Genomic DNA, 20,711 nt, shown 5'->3' on the forward strand with positions numbered 1-20,711 from the left:
TATCCTAAAATTAAAAAAATATATTTTAGTAAAAATACCCTTATGAATTTATGCCACCATTCTTACATTTGTTACAAAAATACTAATTTCGGTTGACAGTGCATCCAGCGTAATTCTGGTTCAATGAACTCACAGGGGTACAGCTAGTACATAATAATAATAATAATAATAATACTTCCCATATTACTTCATTTTTTTGTTATAAGTAGAGATAATGGCACTAGCCTCACTGGGATCTCCCGTGTTGAGGATTTCATTTACACATCTATTAAAATTTAATTAAATGAAAAAGTAATGTTTTCGGATCTACCTAATATCTTACATTATATTTTTCCATCTTGCATTGCAAAGTGTTTATTTTTTAATGTTGCTTTGCATCAGATGTTCATAAAAGCCATGAAAAAATCAAATAATATATTTTTTTATGTGGAGTGTGTTGTTTGGGTAATTTGGGTATTACAAAACATGTTACCTACTTAAAAAGAAACATTATTTACTGCCGTAGAAATTATCAGACGATTTATGAAGACGTATTCTGTAACTGTATCTAAGTAGGCTGAATACAAAATAACAAGTTGGTTGTGACAGGCACAGTCGCTAAGTATGTTGGTCCGTGGCAATATTTGCATAGAAGATTAGGTATTGTGCTAATGAAAAACTCGTGAGCGATGCGACAGACGTGTGTTCAAAATTCATTTGCATACGCAGTATGAAAATAGCCGAAACAAATAATATTACGGAATAAATGGTGTAATGGGGTGAATAAAAAACATGTTTTTCACAAAAAATAGATGTAAATTTTCGAATCATTTCTCGATTAACATAAGTTACTTGAATAAATCAATTTCTATTTTGTTATCCGTAATGAATGAATGCAAATCTTGGAAGTGGAAAATAACCCACTTTCCGACATCCAATCGAGCTGAAACTCTGCTGATTGACTTGTTGTCGATTGCAATACATTCTCTAAACAGAGGTTCCCAAACTTTTTTGCCCCGTAGACCACTTGCCAAATATATTTTTTTCCGTAGACCCCCTGCCTGCCGACTATTGAATTTTCCTAAAATTATTAACGTCGCATGTGATAATCATTTCTCTTTTTCGTAAGAAGATACCCTTCCCTTACCTGTCCAACAACCGGGTGGTGGTATAGTTCTTCTGTCTTTACTTTGTGCAGACAGGGGCGCCCTTGTGAGGTATTACACCAAATGAAAATGGAGCAGGATAAGCAACGGGAATTTCTTTCTGTAGCTGGCCCTACAGAAGTGCCCCTTAAGTTCTTTGTTAGCGCTTATTCCGATCAGTTCTTCTTGTCATATGATATCCGATTCTTCAAAATTCCACTTCCACAGTCTAAATGTCCTCAAACTTAGTTTTGAAGTCTGTGTGAAGTACATTTAAATGTTGAACGTCATTATTACCCTGGACGTTTTTCAAAAACAAGATGGGAATTTAGGAAAATTCGCGGCTTCCGATGTGCAATGTTTTGATTCATTATATTAATACTGACGAGAAAAGGAACGTATAATTTTATTTATATACCTCAATAAACAACTTTACGAAGTATAAAAATACAAATATCAAATAAGTAATTTCTCAGTCTATTATTAGTATTACGTAAACTGTGTTATTTGTGTTAAGTGTATTGTGCCATTTACGGAACTCCTAAATGTTGATTTAAGGTAAATGGGGGTCTGCTCGTATGTCCCCCCATTTGAATCTCGTGGACCCCCAAATTTATTTTTTGCTGACATAGACCCCCAGCAAGCTGATATCGACCCCTGGGGGTCTATATAGACTACTTTGGGAACCTCTGCTCTAAACTTTTTGTGAAAATTCCGCTTACACACGCGGAAATATACGCATTTATCTGAAATTTGATGAGTTTACAGTAATACGAAATAAACGTCGGTCCTACCCAATCGGGATCTGGCTTAGTTGTTTGCGGTTGACTTCAGTCCCTGGGGAAGAAGATTCAATCCTCAGTCAAACCAAAAAAACTATTTGTATTTTTAAATACATCTATTAATAAAAATAGATGTATTTAAGTAAAAAACAGTAAAAAACACGTATCTAGAATCGGCGTTCGGAGACCTTTCAAATGACAAAAAATCAAGATGGCGCTGAATGGAAATTTGATGACTTTGTCGCAAGTGAATTTCTGCGAAACAGCTTGTCCCAATGGCGGCTCGTGATTTTGGGGTGTACTAGAGTGCAACTAATGCAATTTTTGATGTTATTGTAGCCGAAAACGTGTTTTTTTTCGAAAATTCGAATTTTTATATGGCCATTTTCTGAAAATATCAGTTTGTCTGTGAAAATGATTTCCTGAAAATTTTCATATGAACAGAACGAAAAAAAACTATTCGGCTACAAAATACTAACTAAAAAAAGTATCGTTTAAAGTAAATACTGAAGAGGTGAGCATTGCTCACGAGACATGTCGGTTGTATCCAAACAATAAAAGAGGTTAAAACTAAGTGATTTATTCTTTTTAAGGCGATGCCATACGTAGTAATGCAAAATCATGTGTTTTTGGTTTGAAAATTTGGTCGTCTAGAAATGTTTCAGATGCTTCAATTAAATACTGCGAGTAGAATACATCTTGGCCTTTGAAATAATCGAGTATTTTTTAGATAAGTCTTTTTATAAGGCCACAAAAAAATAATGTATAAGGCCTATGAAAACTACTTTAAAGTTCGTAATCTCCTACTTTCGAACCCGTTTTCGGTTATAATTTTATTGTATAATGTGGAAAATTAAGTTATTTATAAAATGATCGAAAAAAATAAAATATTTATGCCTGAACATCCACATAATAAAATAAAAAGCACCTTTTGGCCATGTTTTTTTCTTGCATAAATCAAAACAGGCGGATGTTGTTAAGCGGGAATTTAAACCTTATCGCCATCTACGTAAGGGTTGTTATTGATAGCGGTTCAATTTAAAATATTAAATGACGTAGTGCATCGCCTTAATTAAAACGGTGCCACAAAATAAGTTTGCCGTGTTTGAAGAAGTGTGTGATTTTTACAGTTTAATTAAGTATTGAATATCACACAAGATTAGAGTTCAAGTGTCCGGAGCCAGAGGGACTATGGAGTATCACATTAAAAAATACTGAGTACAGAACTTTATGAATTTTTGAAAAATACCTAATAATACCAAACATAAGCCGTAAAAATATTGGTATTAAAATATACGGTATACGCAGCACTGTCATTCGAATTATCAAAAATTATTAATCGTACAATCTGATTATCCACGTAATTGTCCACGGGTCTGCACTAGTGCATACCTAATAAAATATTTATAATTAGCTGCATTGTTCAAATATGGGTTGCTATTTTTGACACATCGAAAGGTTTTCTTATTAGAAAAATTAAAATTGGATGGTACCAAATAACATGCGCATTATGTTATGTATTTATTTAGGAATTCGAGTTATCTATTTTATTTTTGGTAATTATCTACAGTAAAAATAATATTTATTTAACAATGTTATCTTTAACGAGGTACTTTCATATTTACCCTATTTTTCCGTGCCATGCCTGAAAAGACAGCTGTTTTTGCTTGAAAAACAAACCGAACATAAATTAGGATTATTTAAATGCACTGGTTTTGTGTGCCAAGTAAACATATCACTGCTAATAATAATTGGAATAATAATGTAACCGAACAAAAATTATACCTAGCTCTCTCATTAAAAATTTAGGCGTATTAGATCTATCAAAAAATTTAAATATAAAAATGCAAAAATCAATCATTTTAAATACATTTAGGATTACGAAAGATTTTTCAAATATTTATGTTGAGCGATCAGTAGGATTTATAGTCCCTGTTAGGAGTTCTACCGAGCCGAACCCTATGATATGAAAATATCTGGAGTCGGTGAATTATTTTCCCATTTGATCTCTGATGAGTTGATGTGTTGTTCTTGTATTGTTTTTTTATTATTTATTTTGCTTATATAATGCACTTGCATAGTGTGGATTGACTAGATCAAGGCTGCCCAACCCCAGGCCTGCGGGCCACATTGTGGCCCGTGAACGAATTATAAGCGGCCCGCGTGAACCATTTTCAAAATACCCGCCAATTATAATAATACTTGGATCGAAAAAATTGTTGTATCATTGCATCATCTACCAAGAGGCGTTGTGTGCAAAGGACATAAAGTTGAATGATATAATGGAGCCGGTAGTACGCTGCATAAATTACATACGTTCAAAAGCTCTTCACATACGTCAATTGATAGTTTTATTTGAAGAAGAACTGAAAAACAATGCACTGAAAAACCTTTTTGCAGAAAAAATATTTTCGAAGTCACAAACTTCTTCAGAAGAATTTGGAGATTTCTGGAAATTGGTGCCAAAGGAAGACTGGCGTTTCAATTTTTAAGTAGTTTTGGATCAACGTATGTTTGTGAAAAGTTTTTTTCTAATCTTAATTTTGTAAAAAATAAATACTGAGCAACATATGTTTGATTGGTTGCTACTGTCAACATCTGAACTGACTCCTAACATAGGAGAATTATTAAAACAAAAACAATGTCAGAAATCACATTGATTGTACCAATTACTTGGATTTGGATTTTTGTTACATAAAATGTTGTTTCGTTATTTGGCAGTTGATGCTATTTATTTTATTATTTTAATAAATGACAATAAAATTTCAATATGTTTATTTGTTTGTTGCATAAAACAAGACATTGAAAAGCTAAGGTAACAAAAATAGGAACCGTCAGTAGTCAGTGGCCCGCCAGTGACTTTTAAATCGTCAATTTTGCCCAACTGTTAAAAAGGTTGGGCAGCCTTGGACTAGATTTGTGGAAAAGTGTGAAATATATATGTGACCGAACAAAAATATAACGTAATTTTCTCAATTGACTTAATTTTTTTTGAGGAAACCTTCATTTTCTGTTTCGTGTTTCTTCTTTGTTTTGATTAAATGTATTTATTTATTTTGCATAAAATATAATAACATATCTATATTTTTTAATTGATAGATCTACTCCCGTTAAAAGCTATCCTTGTGTGTGTGGAAGGAAGGTTAATTTATTTAGTTATTAAGAAGACATTTATTTTTATTGTTTTTTTAGTATTATTTAATTTAATTTTTTTTTGTATTTAAAATTTCAGCATATTTTTTAAAAATTTTGTATTGAATACTTTAAGCTATTATTTGGGATGTTATATTTTCTGGTAATTCATTACAGAATTTTGTTCCTAAGAATTTGCAGTTTTGCTGACGCAAATATTATTGTTTTATTTGTAGTATTTAAAAATTTCATGACGCGAAATCGACTAGCTAATATTTAGAAAAACAATAGGTTGGCAAGGAAGTAATAAAAAATAGGTACATGTTTTTAGTTTGAAAATTTGGTTCCCTTGAAATATTGTACAAGCGGGAAACTGGTTATTATACTATTTTCTTTTCATTTTTTTCGGCAACTAAATGGTTAAATCAAACTTTTGTGGCCAGTTCGATGCATTTTAAAAACATCTAATATTAACCCTAAGCCATCAAATTTGACCTAAAAATACCAACTTCGATCTCGATTTACTCGAAAACGAAGGCTCAAATAAAAAATCAAATCCAAATGTGACGTAAATTCACCAGCTTCTTGCTTGTTGTACGATTTTCCGAATACCGTTATAAATTTTGGCCTCAGGTATATTTCCTTCGAGATAGTTAGATAGGATCGCCTTAACAATTTAATAATTAAAAAAACTTAATATTTACTTAATTAATAAATGTACCTAATTAGTAAGTATAATTCAAATTAATTTTGAATTGATAAAAAAATTGTCTAAGCGAGAAAGAATGTTAATTTCTTGGCTTTTGAGATTACAACATGTGACTTCTTTATCTCTTTTGTGTGTCTTCATTTTGACAACTTTTATCAGATATTTTTGGAACTTTTGTATATTTTTAGTTGACTAGTTTCCAAACCACACTTCTCATTATCATACCCGCATCAAAATTTGGGTTAAGATAACAAAAGAAAGGTTTTTTTTTTTTCATTTCTGAATTTAAAAAAATCATACATCGATCTCACAATAAAACTTCCGAACTTTTAAACAATGCTTTCAACAAAGATCAGTTTTTCAAAGTTGAAAAAATATTGCTTTACCTTTATTACTACATACCTAAATCTTTTAAAACTACTATGCCTTGTTATGTTTACCCATTTGTACGTATCTTCAGACTCATGAGACACTGATTATACGTGTCTACTTACACCAACAAGACTGTTATCATTTTACCTAACAAATTAGACCGATTCGTAAGTTAATTGGTTTGCACCGAAATAGCAAAAATAATGCCAATTTGGGGGAATTACCTAGACCTTAAAACAGCACGTACGCTTATCTCAAATACAGTTTGCGGATGTGTAATTGAGCGATGAATTATAATGGAAACATCCAATAATTACAAGTAGCATGTTATTTATCTTGCCGTGACGTATTTTGATGGTAATCAAAATATTGTATAAAGTTTGTTCGGTATCTCCAGAGATCAAAATATTATTACCTATTGAGCAATTTTTAAACGTTATTGAGTGCTTATTGACACAAAGGTCATCCGTCAATTAAAGAAATGTTGAATGTTAGCAATTTTATTATAGAAGTTATATCTGTCTTAAGAAGTTTTGTCGTAATTTAATGTTTATAATATGTTTGTTTGACAAAAAACACATTTGCGACATTTACGTGTACCTTTTGAACAAGTGACAAGATAACAGTTTTTCCGGTCCCTCAATCCCTAAATGAAACATTGTTTAAACCACTATATTATTTACTAACGACGAACGGTGCTGAAGTGGGGGTGGCGGCGTGACTAGGGATTAGTGAAGTGAATTATGGGTGAACATAATTTGTATTATTAATTTTAATAGTTTTTGTAATATTATTCATTTCAAGTTATTTTAGTATATATTTTGCCTTGAGGAAGGAACGGCCGTTAATATTTATACTTGTTTAAACAAATTTAAAATGTTTCATTTAATTATAATGGATAGCCACAAAGTGACAACTACATTGAATAGTATTAGAATTTCCATCTATTTTTAAAAATTCACGCAAATAATTTTGATTATAATTGATGGCTTATTTATTCATATCCCGTGTCGCCGAGAGCAAAGCTTAGGTATTTCTGACGAAATATGTAACAATGCGATATTACCGGAAAGGGTTAAAGTTGAAATAAATATAAACTGTAGCAATTTTATAGGGACTGCAGTGCAATCACAAGAAAACCATTTATTATTTATTGTTATTTACTCATGGGCGCACATAAGATATAAATACACCGAGCGTAGATAAGAACTTTATCTTTTTTCTCATGTTTATCAACTTGCATTTTCTATGTCATGGTTTCTATTTATAACGATTGTCTAGATTCTAGATAGACACGAATAAAGACTTAATACATCGTAAAAAGATTCTATCAATCTATGTCAACAAACATGAAATGACAAATTAATGCCATAACATCATTGTAAAAAACAACTTCATATTAATTTAACTCAAGCCCTATCCTGTGACCCTGTGGTAAGCCCGGCATGTCTTTATAATAAATATAAACCGCCTTCAGTAGGTTGACGATGATTGAAAATTAACATGCAATTATTGTCATATTACAAGTAAGAATGATTAGTTAATGATAACTAAGTTTTAGTAAAGCGGTATTTAGTAGTAAAATTTTGTTCACTATTAAATTTTGTACCTATTGGTGAAAAATCACTGAACAGATCATAATATACGAATATTTATTAATGTACATAAACTCTTATTATATTATTTCTTATAAACTTATTGTTATTATTTTACTTTTATTGGAAAATGATCTCGATATGTTTAGTACTTTTTGTTTGCTGGTCTTCTAAAAAAGTAACGTTTTTACAAAATTGATGTTGATAACAAAATATTCACATCGTCAGTTTATATTTATTATAGTTTGTTTGAGATAATTCAACCGTAATAAGATTAAAAATTTAATTTATTTGTAATGGTCATGTGTTTAAAGTGTAAAACTTTTTGAGGATGTTACCATGCCAGAATAAAACACAAATAAAATACTCATTCCCCACTGTGCACAAGGCCACAAAAAATTGTCATGCGTTGTTGGAAGGTGTTTTTTATTTATCCCCTTACGAAAAGAATCCTTATCATCGACAGAACTGGTGACATATTGATTGATTGATGTAAGTCTATTGCTAACGTTGGACGCTCGAATGCTTAGAAGAGTAATACGTCTCAAAAGGAAGTAAACGTATTAAAAACGTCAAACAAATATACTAAAAGTTGAATTACATATAATATAGTATCAGAATGACGTTTATTGTCAAAACTGGATGCCAGAAGATTTATGAAGAAGAATGAAGAATTATATACCTAACAAGGATGTAAGCATAATGATTTCAAAATCTAAGACATCAGAGCAACGCCTATTGTCAAATCTGAAAGCTAGAAGACTTATAAAGAGGAAAAAAGGAGTACCACAAGGATGCAAACATAATATAGAAATAGACAAAGAAAGATGTTGAAATAAATAACATCTAAGACATTAAAGTGTCGCCCATTGTCAATACTGGACTCAAGAAGGTTTATGAAAAGAATAATAAGTCCAGCAATGATAAAAACATAAGAAAATCATTAATTAAAATATTTTTTTATACTTACTCAAAAAGATCATAGCCTCTGTTTGCGCTTCGACAAATGACAGTTTTTTCGAATCTAGCGAGTTCATTATCTTCAGCACATATCCATAAGGACAATGCACCGGGATGATGGGGTTTTTCATGTTGTTATCCTCCGTGATGTGGAAGTTCTTATCATCATAAGAGTTCAGTTCCTTTAGCTCCAGGCAGGAAATGCCGTACAACCTCTCTGCCAAGGCTCTCACGGAATCCTCTGTCACTACAGGCTTTATTACATCCCCCTTTTGGAGGATCTTGGCTAGACAATCGGCTTGAATCTCTTCGACAATGTCTGCCATTGTTGGTTTCCTGGAAATTATCGGATGCATGATTAATTTATTAATATGAAACTGATTGGGGTCTGGAATAACGTATTCATTCCACAGAAAAAATAGGCTTATATCCCAACTACCTACGCACGCAAATGAAAAGTGAAAAAAATAATAGAGAAATTCGAGAAAAAAGAACCGGTTCAATTTTCAGTTTACTTTATCACGGAGACATCAAAATCACCGTTATTGATAATTTTTCAACAACTCTGACATACCATCTGTCATTATTCATCTTTATTTTTAATTTGTATGATGTAGGGGACGGGTTGTTTCCGAGAACTTGAACAATTCTTCAAAGTTAATTTTCAAGTTTTCTGAAAGACTTTTTCAAGTTTGTTATTATTTCAGTTCTGTAAAGCAACTAGCCTTTAGGAAGCAATTGATAAGCACGCTCCCTCTAACATTATAATTTATATATTTCCCTTTCAAACCATCTATTTCTTTTCGAACGTTTATTACGGAGCAGTAAATTAGCAATACACATTTTTCTCCTTATGGGTATTGAAAATTATCTGACTTTACTAAAAATATATATTTTTTGGTCTTATGTAAGATGTGTTACGTGAGCAACTAATTTCCTAATCAAGATGTACAGGAATTTCGATCTGCAATCTACTAATTGCTTATCAACTATTTTACTATCAGATTATTACATGGATCTTATCTTCAAAAAATATATTTAACATTACTGATTGATTTTCCTGAAACGCGAAACTTTCCCAGTTGGACAGTCAAAGATTCACTACTCTGTAATTGTATTTTTTAGTATCAAAAAAAATAACGAACACGTTACAGCCGTTAACATATTTAGAGGTTTTTTTCCTAACTGTGAAATATTTTAACTATTGATAATTTTATATATTAGAAACACGCCAGATTAAAAAGCCAGTTTTAAGTTTAAACTATATAATAATATTTGATTCTAAAAAGTCACACAAATAAAGAGCTGGATATTTTTTGCTGGCGAAATTCTTTCCGAAATTTTCAAATTAAAATTTTTTAAACTGGAAGAAAACATAACACGATTAAGTGAATCGAATAAGTGCTTGAATCGGTCGTATTAAGAAGCAGAATAACAGTAAGTATTTAGGTAAGAATGAGACGATTTACAGGGTGTTAAGGAACATATTATTTGAGTTGTTATTTTGATGTAAATATAATTTTGGAATCCGACATTATTAATCATTTTAAATTTTTTTTTTTCAAAACCTAGCAATTTTTCTTTCTTTCGCATTTAGTCATTGGTCAACCAACCCTGTAACCGACCAACCCGTCACCCCGATACTAATTGTCCAATACCTACTGATTTTTATGTTTTAAGTTGAAAAAAAATAATAAAATCACCGGATTCCAAAATTTCGTTTACATTTTTCACTCAAAATAATAAGGAATCATTGATTAAAATAAGTGAAGCACGTTACTTATCACCCGTATATGGTTAGTTAGTTAAGTAAACTAATTATGTTTATTACCATATCGATCATATTAACTTCACGCCTACCACCGCAGAAGTGACAGTTATGTAAAACTCGATGGATGGCGTGCATAAGAATAATCGATAGTCATCATAGCTTCATGGAAAGGTTACTTGAAATTGCTTTAACCGTATTGGTTGACCAGATCTGAATAGCCAGATACTTCCAAACATTCTCCTTTCACAGCTCCTTCCCCTCCCTAGACCATTCAGCCTCATAACATACCGCAGAAGATATGAGGATGTCAGAGTCTCACTGGCTCCGACCAGATGGGATGCAGATGTACGGTATCACATAAAAAAACATTAATCTGTTTTAAAGTTATATCTATGAATGATACCATTTTTATAAAATAGCAGGTGGGCTGTGATATTCGTGACTGTTTGACGTAAGAATTAAAAAAAAAGATTTTTTTTTTATCACCAGATATCGAAATAAATATCTGAACTCCGATCGACTGTTGTACAGTATTGTTTTTTTAGCAGGCTGTGACTTGGAAGACGTTAAACTAGTTTCAATTTTCAAAACAATAATGGACATTTGTATACAGTTTATAATTAAGAACAATCTTTTAAATAGTGTTAATGTAATTAGAGATCTTGGAAATCTATTAGACAGTAAGTTTCTCTTTCAATCTCACACCGAGCATATCATGTCAAAGGCTTTAAAAATGCTAGGATATATATACTTCGAGTAAGTAAAGTTTTCATAAATATACAAAAAATTAAGATTCTCTACATATCCTGCTTCAAAACCCACCTAAAGTATGCTTCAACATCAGTGTGTAACCCTCATTGTTTCATATACATCAAACAGAGATAAAGTTTTTGAAATATGTTTCTTATCACATGCGAAATGATGAGAATTATGTCTCAAAGAATATTAAAAATCTCGATCAACGCTGATATATAAGATAATTCACAATTTTATTGATAGTCCGTACCTATTTCAAAATATTAATTTCAGATGTACGAACCCTTCAGAACTTTCATCGCGTTTGTTCTGTGTAGTTCAAATGTGCTATATAATCTTACTTTATCACATTCCCTAAAAACAAATACTGTTTTAGAAACTAAAAATAATGATTCCGGTGTACGCATTTGAAATAAACAATACTTTTTCTATAATAATAAAATTTTAATATAAAAAATGTTGTCTAAAACGCTAACCACATTAACAGTAGAAAAACTGAGAGAACTCGATTTTAGAAATTTGTGGATTTTTTATGATAACTTTAACTTCACTTTTATCTCGTTCATATAATACAGAAATAATAATTTTTAAAGTTACTAAAGCGACGTGAAATATGAATTAATCATTTTGGTTATTTTTTCAAAATTATAAACAATTCCTAACGGTTAATGTCTGAATGTAAATAAACTGTTTATAACGCAAAAAACACACATTAAGTAAATATCTCTGCTTTCTGGTGCTAAAAGCATAACTAGATTTTGAAGAGACTAGCAGAAAAAAACAAAATGGAAAACTCTCACAATTCAGTTAAAAATATGCAATGCTCATTTGAGACTCGTAAAGGTAACAGTAATTTTTACTGAAGTATAAACCATTTCTTTTTCAAATTTGATACTTTTATATAAATCACAGATGTAAGACTAAGTGATTGTCACAAAACAACGTATACAGTTCTTAAAAATCAAAAGGCGTTAGTAAGTTGTAAATTTGTAAATATTTAAAACGTGATTTGATGCTATGTTTAAATTGCTGTTAAAACGGATTACAAGCAGGCGTTAGTTAACCTTTAGGGGCGAACCCCTGCATTTGCAGTTTCGAAAAATCGTGTCCGCAGTACAATTAATACACTGCAACTGCAGTGTCGGCTTGTACGCATACTTTCCTTTGAATATTACCTCTACAGGTTAGTTAAAAGATAAAGAAATAAAGCTGAAACGTTAGTACATCATTAATAACTATATAAAACAACATCACAAGCTTGACATACCTCTTAATTTGTTTGTGTTTTCTCCAACATCTGCGCTGCATGTTTGCTAATCGTCCTGTCACTTTATTTGAGATGTTAAACCACACAAATGTCGAATGAACGATGAATGTATTATGTTATAAATTCGGTTTTAAATAATCAATCACAAATAATTCGATAAACCAAAACCGGTAAAGGCACGCGGACTAATGCTGGATTATGAGTATATTTTGTTTCTGAACTGGTTATCAGTTATTCGAGTAAATAATCATAGAAGATAATGCCAATCTAAGAAGGTTTAAAGTGCAATAATTATCTTGATTGTATAATCTAACGGATAATTATTCAATTGACGGCTTCCGTAAATACAGCTGCCGGTACTGAATATTATCATTGTATTTGGGTATGGAGGTTATGGGTTCAAATTCCAGTGAACTGCAAGTATAATTGATATTTTGTGTATCTGTAATAAGTGCATGAATTTTTATCGCTTTGGCGCATGGGTGTTCAACCTATTGGCTTGAATTGGGCCACATTGACTGATGTAAAGTTGTGCAAGGCGTCATATTATAATAATCATCGATAGATATATGCCTAATATCGAATAATTTTATGGAGTGATTTTATAAATGATAATCTTTGGTTAGGGTGTTTCACAGAAACTGTCGTTAATCAGCACCATTTTGTTTTTCTGACATTTAAAAGATTTTCGTCAAACGCAGATTTTGGATCAAATTTAGCTGTCCATCAGCTGACAACCATAACAATATGACAGTTACGCTTATTGTGAAGATGCAATTTGATCAAAAAATTAAACGGACCTAAAATCGGCTTTTAATGGGGACATTTTAATTGTCAAAAAACGAAATAGGGCCATTCGATGACCTTTTAACCACTCCAGCGTTTTAGGGTCATATATGACCGGACGTCAATATTTTAAAAAGATATTTTTATCTTTTTTGCATCAAACGGAAATACGTTATTTTGACGTTAGAAAGAGAAATAATAATTATTTCCAGTTTGCCTTAATGACATCCAGAATAAATGTCATTAATAAAATTTTGGATATTTTTAGGATTTTATTAATGCCATTTATACTGGATGTCATTAATAAAACACCAAAAATATAGAAAACAAATAATTCATACTTCGCATCAAAAATTATTTGCTGTTTTTTTTATGTGAACGAGATAAAAGTGAAGTTACAGTTATTTTTAAATATACCCAAATATATAATCTTTCAATTTTTCTACGATTGGAGTAAAAAAATATTTTTTTAATTTGGTAAGAGTTTTTGAAAAAACTTTTAAAGAAAAGATTTTTGAAACACCGGAAAGACACTTTTTTCTTGTTTCTAAAATAGTAATTGTTTTCACATGTATATAACGCATTAAATACACGGAAAATAATGTTGTCTATCACGGAATACGTTTTTCTAACTAACTATCCATTGTGAAGACAATATTAAAAAAATGGTTATACACAAAATTATGCAACAGGCTGAAAATTTGAGAAATAAAATAATTAATAAAATATTGATTGTTCATTTAATACAGTTTTTAGGGTCGTCTACAAAAGGTTAACGGCTAACAGAGAGATTTCCGAAAAATTCCGAGATTCGAACTAATTAAGGATTATTACAACCATGAAAAACATCGTTAGTTTGAGGTTCCAGCTGTATTTTATGGGGTCAAGGATGTAGATGTTTTATTCAATGAAGATTATTATTGAATATTTACAAAAAAATCATTGTTACAAAAACAGATCTTATTGCTAATGGCCGTAAAATGAGGTTAACAGCAAAATTTTACTTAATAGACAATTTCTAGAACTAGAAATGTGATCTATGGCGAATACCCTACGATATTAATAATACCTCCAACTTTTGACATTTTCCATACATTATGATAGCAACATGCTAAACTATCGCCTCCTAGCAGCATGAGTTGTGCGCCTTGGTTTTCTCTCATACATTTTGCGATACGATACGGTGCAGGGGAATTTCGGAAAAGTTGGTGATCCGATTTTAATAATAAATTTTTACAACCTGAACCATGTAAGGATGCAAGAGAAACGTGTATCTAAATGCATGAAAGAGACAACCAAGTATGAATGAGAACGTATTATAGCGAATGTGTGTTCCCCATCTTTACCACATTATATTCTTAGCTTGTTACTTATATTGTAGTACAAAAAATAACAGTTTAAATCTACCCTTAAAATTAGTTATAATTATTACTAGCTTCCAAAACAAGAAAATAAATTAAATTGTGATCGATCACAATATTTGAAAACGACCACACCTGGGTATCGATTCTCCAATCCAGTCCACTCGTAATCGTCGTCGAAAGTACATACATTGGTCGAAGTTCTTATTCCTAAGTCTCGTCAAAGGTACATATGTACTTACATACGCCAAAAGTCAAAAGTCATTCCACTCGAACAACAAGTGGGTCGAACCACTCGTTGTTCGAGTGTAATGACTTCCTCGATAATCGAGGCCCAATTACCACCTAATTTATGGAGTAAAAATTGTTAATTGTTTAATTATATTTTCAGAGTATCAATGTGGTTAAGATTTGTTAAGAGTGCTACAATCACCGTTAGTTTTAGAAGATAAATCAATGTGCTGGAGTGTTAAAAGAGTTAAAGGTCTTAAAGCTTTATCAGTGCGTCCACCGTTGACTTTGCGCCGATGTTAGAAAAGAACATTGACAGAAGTACCTACCCATCTTCTAATGGTTCTTCAACTATTACCGGTTCTTCAACTATTACTGGTTCTTCGACTACTATTTTCTTCGCGACTAATAAGTCGTGGTATTCGAACGCCATCGGTTTGTAAGTCATTTTGAAGAGAATTTCTCTAGGAGTTTCCTATAAGAGTATGGATAAAGCAGAAAGAATTAATGATAGGTACATGCAAGAAAAACAAAATGGAGAACCCTTTTGATGATTGAGAGAATTGGTATTATCTACAATGAAGGCAATGAATATTTTAGATAGGTAAAACATGCAAAAGAGAGAGAGAGAGAGAGAAGGAAAATTGGCAGATATTTCGAAATGATTTCTTTTAAAATTAGCTCAACATTCCCTGAAGACCTATGTCATCTATGGGGAAGCTGTGTGGAAGGTCCTTTTAGGGAAAGGAAGCACAAGAAGTTCTAAGAAGGAAAAGGTGTGAGGAGTGGGTAGGATTCTGGGAAGGAACAATGTGTGAGGGTTGGGTATGATCTAGGGTGTGTCCAAGAGTGACGGACATATGAATATATCCCTCCCAATACGGCGCAACGCGATGGGTCGAGAGATCAGTTTGAGAGATCAAAGGGTCTCACCAAACTAACATCTCCCGATCGGACACGAAACGCAGGTGGTGGGTAAGCGCATCCTGAACACGCCTCACCCTCATGAACCCGAGCACCCCTGCTAAATTACTAAACGTGGCAAACCACTTGGAATTACCTACGACAGAGGTGTTGTTTCAACTGAGATGATTATGCTGCATGCATTAAATATTCAGATTTTCCAAAATTTTTTTTTTGGTTGTTATTTTATATAAATTTTTTTATTTACTCCTGAAATGGAATAATAGAAAAAAAACATAACATCTTTTTTAAAGACGCAGGAAATTTTCTTTGGAGTAAAATATATTTTTTTAAAACTACCCTAAATTAGAATAAAAAATAAGCTTGGTATTTAAAATCATATTCAATTTAATGTGCGACATCTATTTAATTTTATTCAAGTCTAGGATAAAATTGTAATATTTAATTATTGAATATTGCAATAACTATATCATACTTCGAATAAGAAATTTCAAATTCTCGTTAAAAAAATACGCGAAATTGTCTTATAATTTTTAAATACTTATTCTATTGATATCCTGAAAAACAGCAGTTTATTTTTGAATTCTGCCATGTTTGGTTGTTTATTTATTTTGTTGATGAATGATATTTTTTAATTGATTTACCGATAACGGTTTATTATTGTAAGTAGTTTTGATGTTGATGTTGTTAATCTATTTATTTAAAACAATTTTAAGTAAACAATTACTGTTAATTTTTCTTATTCAATTGATATCATGAAATCTGCAGATCTTTAGAAGAATTGTGCCATATTTTTTTAATTTTTTTTTTTTGATGACTGATAACATTCAATGATTTTTAACATTCATTGTTTGTTTACTAATATTCTGAATTATGAATGAAATAGTTATTGACACGATAAACATGTTTCCGTCGTCAAAGGTCAAATTATGATAATAAGTGCAAATATAAATTTAAGCAGGAGAAACGTTTGAAACATACTTTGTCAGAAAATCTAAAAAAAATGATTAGGTACACTGACTGGTTGGAATATGAAATAAGGTTATCATATTTCTATCATTCTATCAATTGACTTTAAGCCACTTATTTGCTGATGATTTGGAAGGTCATATCCTCAATCAGTATAATAATAAAACATTTAGTGGACATTATCAAAAATAGGAATACATTATTACAGAAAAAACAATAACATAAAATTTAGAAAATGGAAAGTAAACGAATAAATTTAAAAACAAGTTATAAAAGCAGATATCTATTGTTACACCAGAAAAATTATAAGTAGGTACATTCTTATCTTAAATTGAAAACATTAATAATAAGAACATTGTTGACATAAACTTCTCGTAAATTACAGTCATCGCATATTTATACTCAACAAAAACAAACATAGATAAAAAAAATGTGTCAGAATCAGGAGGTACAAACTTTTCCTTAGTAAAATGTAGATAAGATTATTTGTCTTATTTCAGACAAAAGAATACATGCGAATAAATTCGCTTAACTTAATGTTACAGAATAAAATTTGACAATATTTACTTTTAAAATTATTTGAACCAATAAATCGTTACACGAGTACGAATATTCTAAATTTAAGGAGATTATAAAATGTGTTCATTATTCATTGTTAGGCAACAATATAAATGTTAACCCGTCAGGCTAATATGTTCGCTTTTGGAAACATCTTAGATGGTCCCATAGAAATCGTTTTTTTCCTCACTGTCATGGTTAGAAATTTGATCTAGACAACGTTGATTCTAATCTAGAAGTTAATCACAGAATAATTAAGATGTATAACTCTGTGAAACCAAAGGTTCTGACTGCAATTTGATAAAAACTTTACATGAAACGAACATTTTTTTATTTATTTTATATTATAGAAAAAACAGTACATAATTTACAGAGATAAAACAATATACAGGAATAATATATTAAATGTTGGGTTCCAATGATATGTTTCCTTGTAAAGTCTGCTAAATGGTATGTTTATTCCTTAATTACCAGGTGACGTGTGTAGTTTATAGGTGTGTGTGTGTGTGTGTGTGTGTGTGTGTGTGACGTGTGTAATGTATGTGTGAGTGTTTGTTTGTGTTATCTGTATGTATGCGCATTGAATAGTTTAAATTATTGACATGATGCCACGTTTGAATTTGGGCAGTGAATCCGAAAAAATGTCAATGTTAGAGTTAAGAAAAATATTATTTAGAGTATGAAGAGCTCGGTTAATTGTCGAATTAGATGCTGCATTTGTTTTATAATTAATCGCGTGAAATAGCACTGTATGTCGTGTACGTCTCAAAGGTATGTTAAAGTTAATAAGGAACAGAAGTTCAGTACAGTCAATATCATTGTTTAAAATTCTGTGTATAAATATTGAGTCAGCTACTGCTCGTCTTCGCTGCAAAGTTTCACATGTACAGTCAAAGTTATTGTTGAATTTGTATGTAATATATTTTATAAATTTCTTTTGGTTACGTTCTATACTATCTATGTAAAGTTTATATTGTGGATTCCAAATAGGCGATGCATATTCCAGTGTACTTCTGAATGAAATGAGGTGACAATGATATTTATAATACATTGTCTTGATTTTCAGTAATTTTTGTTCAGTATTTAAACGAAAAAACTTAAGGTGAGCCCTTTTTAACTTTTTTCATGTGTGCATTTAAAATTTTAACATTTCAATAATTTTGTTTATTTTAATAATAAAATTTTCAAGCGATTTTCACTGTCGTTGAAATATTTTTTGTAGTTTTCAGATATATTAAGAATTTTACAAATAACTTCTGACAGAATATATTGTCAGAGGCTTGAGAGGAAATTGAATACACTAGATTCTTTTTGTCCTAATACCGGACTTATTGCGACTTAATTATTCATTAGTTTTCCTTTGGTTTTAATCCATAATGTCAAAACCTTAAGAATAATGATTCGTGCATCAATTTTCACTGGTTTTCCCATTTGGTATATAACTAATAAGGCGCCGTTGTTTTTCAGAAAATCATCTGAAATTCATGTGACAAAGTCATCAAATGGCCGTTCAGCGCAATGGCGCAATTTAGCAATTTTGAAAAAACATAATGATGTTTTTTCAAAATTTGAAAGGTCCCGTTAAACACCGATTCTAGGTGCGTTTTAGCTTTCTATCAAATCGAAATAAACTGAGAAGCTTAACAAATTATAATTGTCCCCTTCTGCTAATCACAATTCGTTTAAAAGCTAAAATCGATTTCAAATCGTCTTTAACAGGGTTATTTCAGCTGTCAAAAAAATTGGCGTTGATTGACCATTTGATGACAATGATAGATTTGAATTTCTTGAAATATTTTTCTCACCTTCGTTTTCCTCTTCTAGAGTACTCTGAATGTGACTTTGGTTTCGCAAATGATTATATTTATTTTTTCTCTTTAAAACCTTACATAACTTTTACTATATTGTCACATTAAAAATATGACTTATTGGTTGTGTAATTAAATAATAAAAATGTATGTTCTTATAAATTTCAAATATTGAATTTTTGGTTTTTATCACAATGAATTATTTATTATGATTGATAATGGTTAATTTTGCAGGCGGTCAAAGGATAGACTATCAAACGAAAGTAATATTTTTAAATCGTCATTTTTCGAATGCTATTTACCCGTATATTGGTGACGACGCCCCAGACTGCAAAGTTGTGTCGATCTCTACTTTATTTATAGTAAGAATACTTTTTTCCTGTACTTAAACTATTGTTGCTTGAAAAGCTCAACTTTGCAAGGGGCCAGAGGAGGAACGGAAAAACAAATCGTTAATTAATTAATTTTAATATTTGTCTTTAAGCTGTAAAGTTAGCAGTGTCCAGGGAACCAAGTACGACCGACTGATAAAGGATTTATCAATAATGTCGTAAACTTGTCATCGTTTCCAAGCGTGACTGCAGATCGCCAACGAACAACGTTTCACAACGACTAAAGACGGTTTTTGTTTCACAAAATTTGAACAATTCATAAAATTTTAACGTTAATTTTCCAGTTCAGTTAATTTAAAGTTCTGTTATTATATCATTATGGGTCAATTGCTTCACAAAATTGAAATAATAACTTTTATAGAACTTGAAATAAACGTTGAAATTAGATGAACTGTTCAAATTCTGTGAAATAACCCAGTGTTCTTCAGTTATTTCACTTGAACTGTTGTTTGTAGGTTAGCGATCTGCAGTCACGACAAGTTATCGATATTATCGATAAATCTGTTTACCGATCTACCGTGTTAGATACCCATGTATAAATAATCAGCAGGAAAAACCGTTTTCCATAAAACGGATGCTGTTAAATACATTCTTAAGCAAATACAGATGTTTACACATGGACTAAATATTCTATTTCTTTATTATTTAAAAATACCTCATTTTAAATAATCTTGGGACTTGATTTTGAAACTCATATCGTTCCATGATGATATTAATTTTGAAAAATATCAAAAAACAAATAAAAAATGCATTATAAAAATACAAGAATAATTATATTGATCCATGCGATTTCACGATTGCTAATAAATATATACATATATTTTTATTTACTAGTAATTAAAACAATTTAAGATTATTATATGTGACACAATAAAATATCGTGACAAGCGGTTACGTAAGTCTTCGAACAAGGTCTTACCTATAAATACAAAGTGTAGTTTGTGAAACTTACCTCTCTTGAGATGTGAACGGAAGAAGAACTGAAATAGGACTAAATTACACACATGATTCATGAACAACGCAAGCCGAAATGCTGAACGGTCATGGGTTGTCAACACGTTTAAGATGAGGACCAGCATATTAAATAAGTTTTTTTTTAAACACAATAGGTACCCAAAATAAATAAAGCAGGTGTATTGCTTGCATAGATCATTTTTCACACTTGTTATTTAACTTCAGAAGAGAAAATTAGAGTAAATAAAAAAAAAAAATCC

General features: G+C 30.9%; 1 protein-coding gene across 2 annotated transcripts in view; it reads right to left on the reverse strand.

Annotated features, from left to right (window-relative positions):
• The window catches only part of LOC149412040 (hydroxylysine kinase), a 56,715-nt gene extending 36,224 nt beyond the window's left edge, over positions 1-20,491 (reverse strand). Inside the window, exons 1-3 of one of the 2 annotated variants that reach the window (XM_089646554.1) lie at positions 20,450-20,474; positions 15,176-15,321; positions 8,685-9,010 (exon numbers count right to left, since the gene is read on the reverse strand). In XM_089646554.1, the coding sequence (XP_089502680.1) occupies positions 8,685-9,010; positions 15,176-15,294 (445 nt within the window). In that variant the 5' untranslated portion in view covers positions 15,295-15,321; positions 20,450-20,474. Of the gene's footprint in view, positions 1-8,684; positions 9,011-15,175; positions 15,322-20,449 lie in introns of both variants that reach the window. The other variant, XM_089646555.1, reaches the window with a different exon arrangement.
• Between the last annotated feature and the right edge of the window lie 220 nt (positions 20,492-20,711).

Source organism: Hesperophylax consimilis, chromosome 24 (genome assembly GCF_061612785.1).
Source record: "Hesperophylax consimilis isolate HC1 chromosome 24, BYU_Hcon_1.0, whole genome shotgun sequence".
Classification (NCBI taxonomy): domain Eukaryota; kingdom Metazoa; phylum Arthropoda; class Insecta; order Trichoptera; family Limnephilidae; genus Hesperophylax; species Hesperophylax consimilis.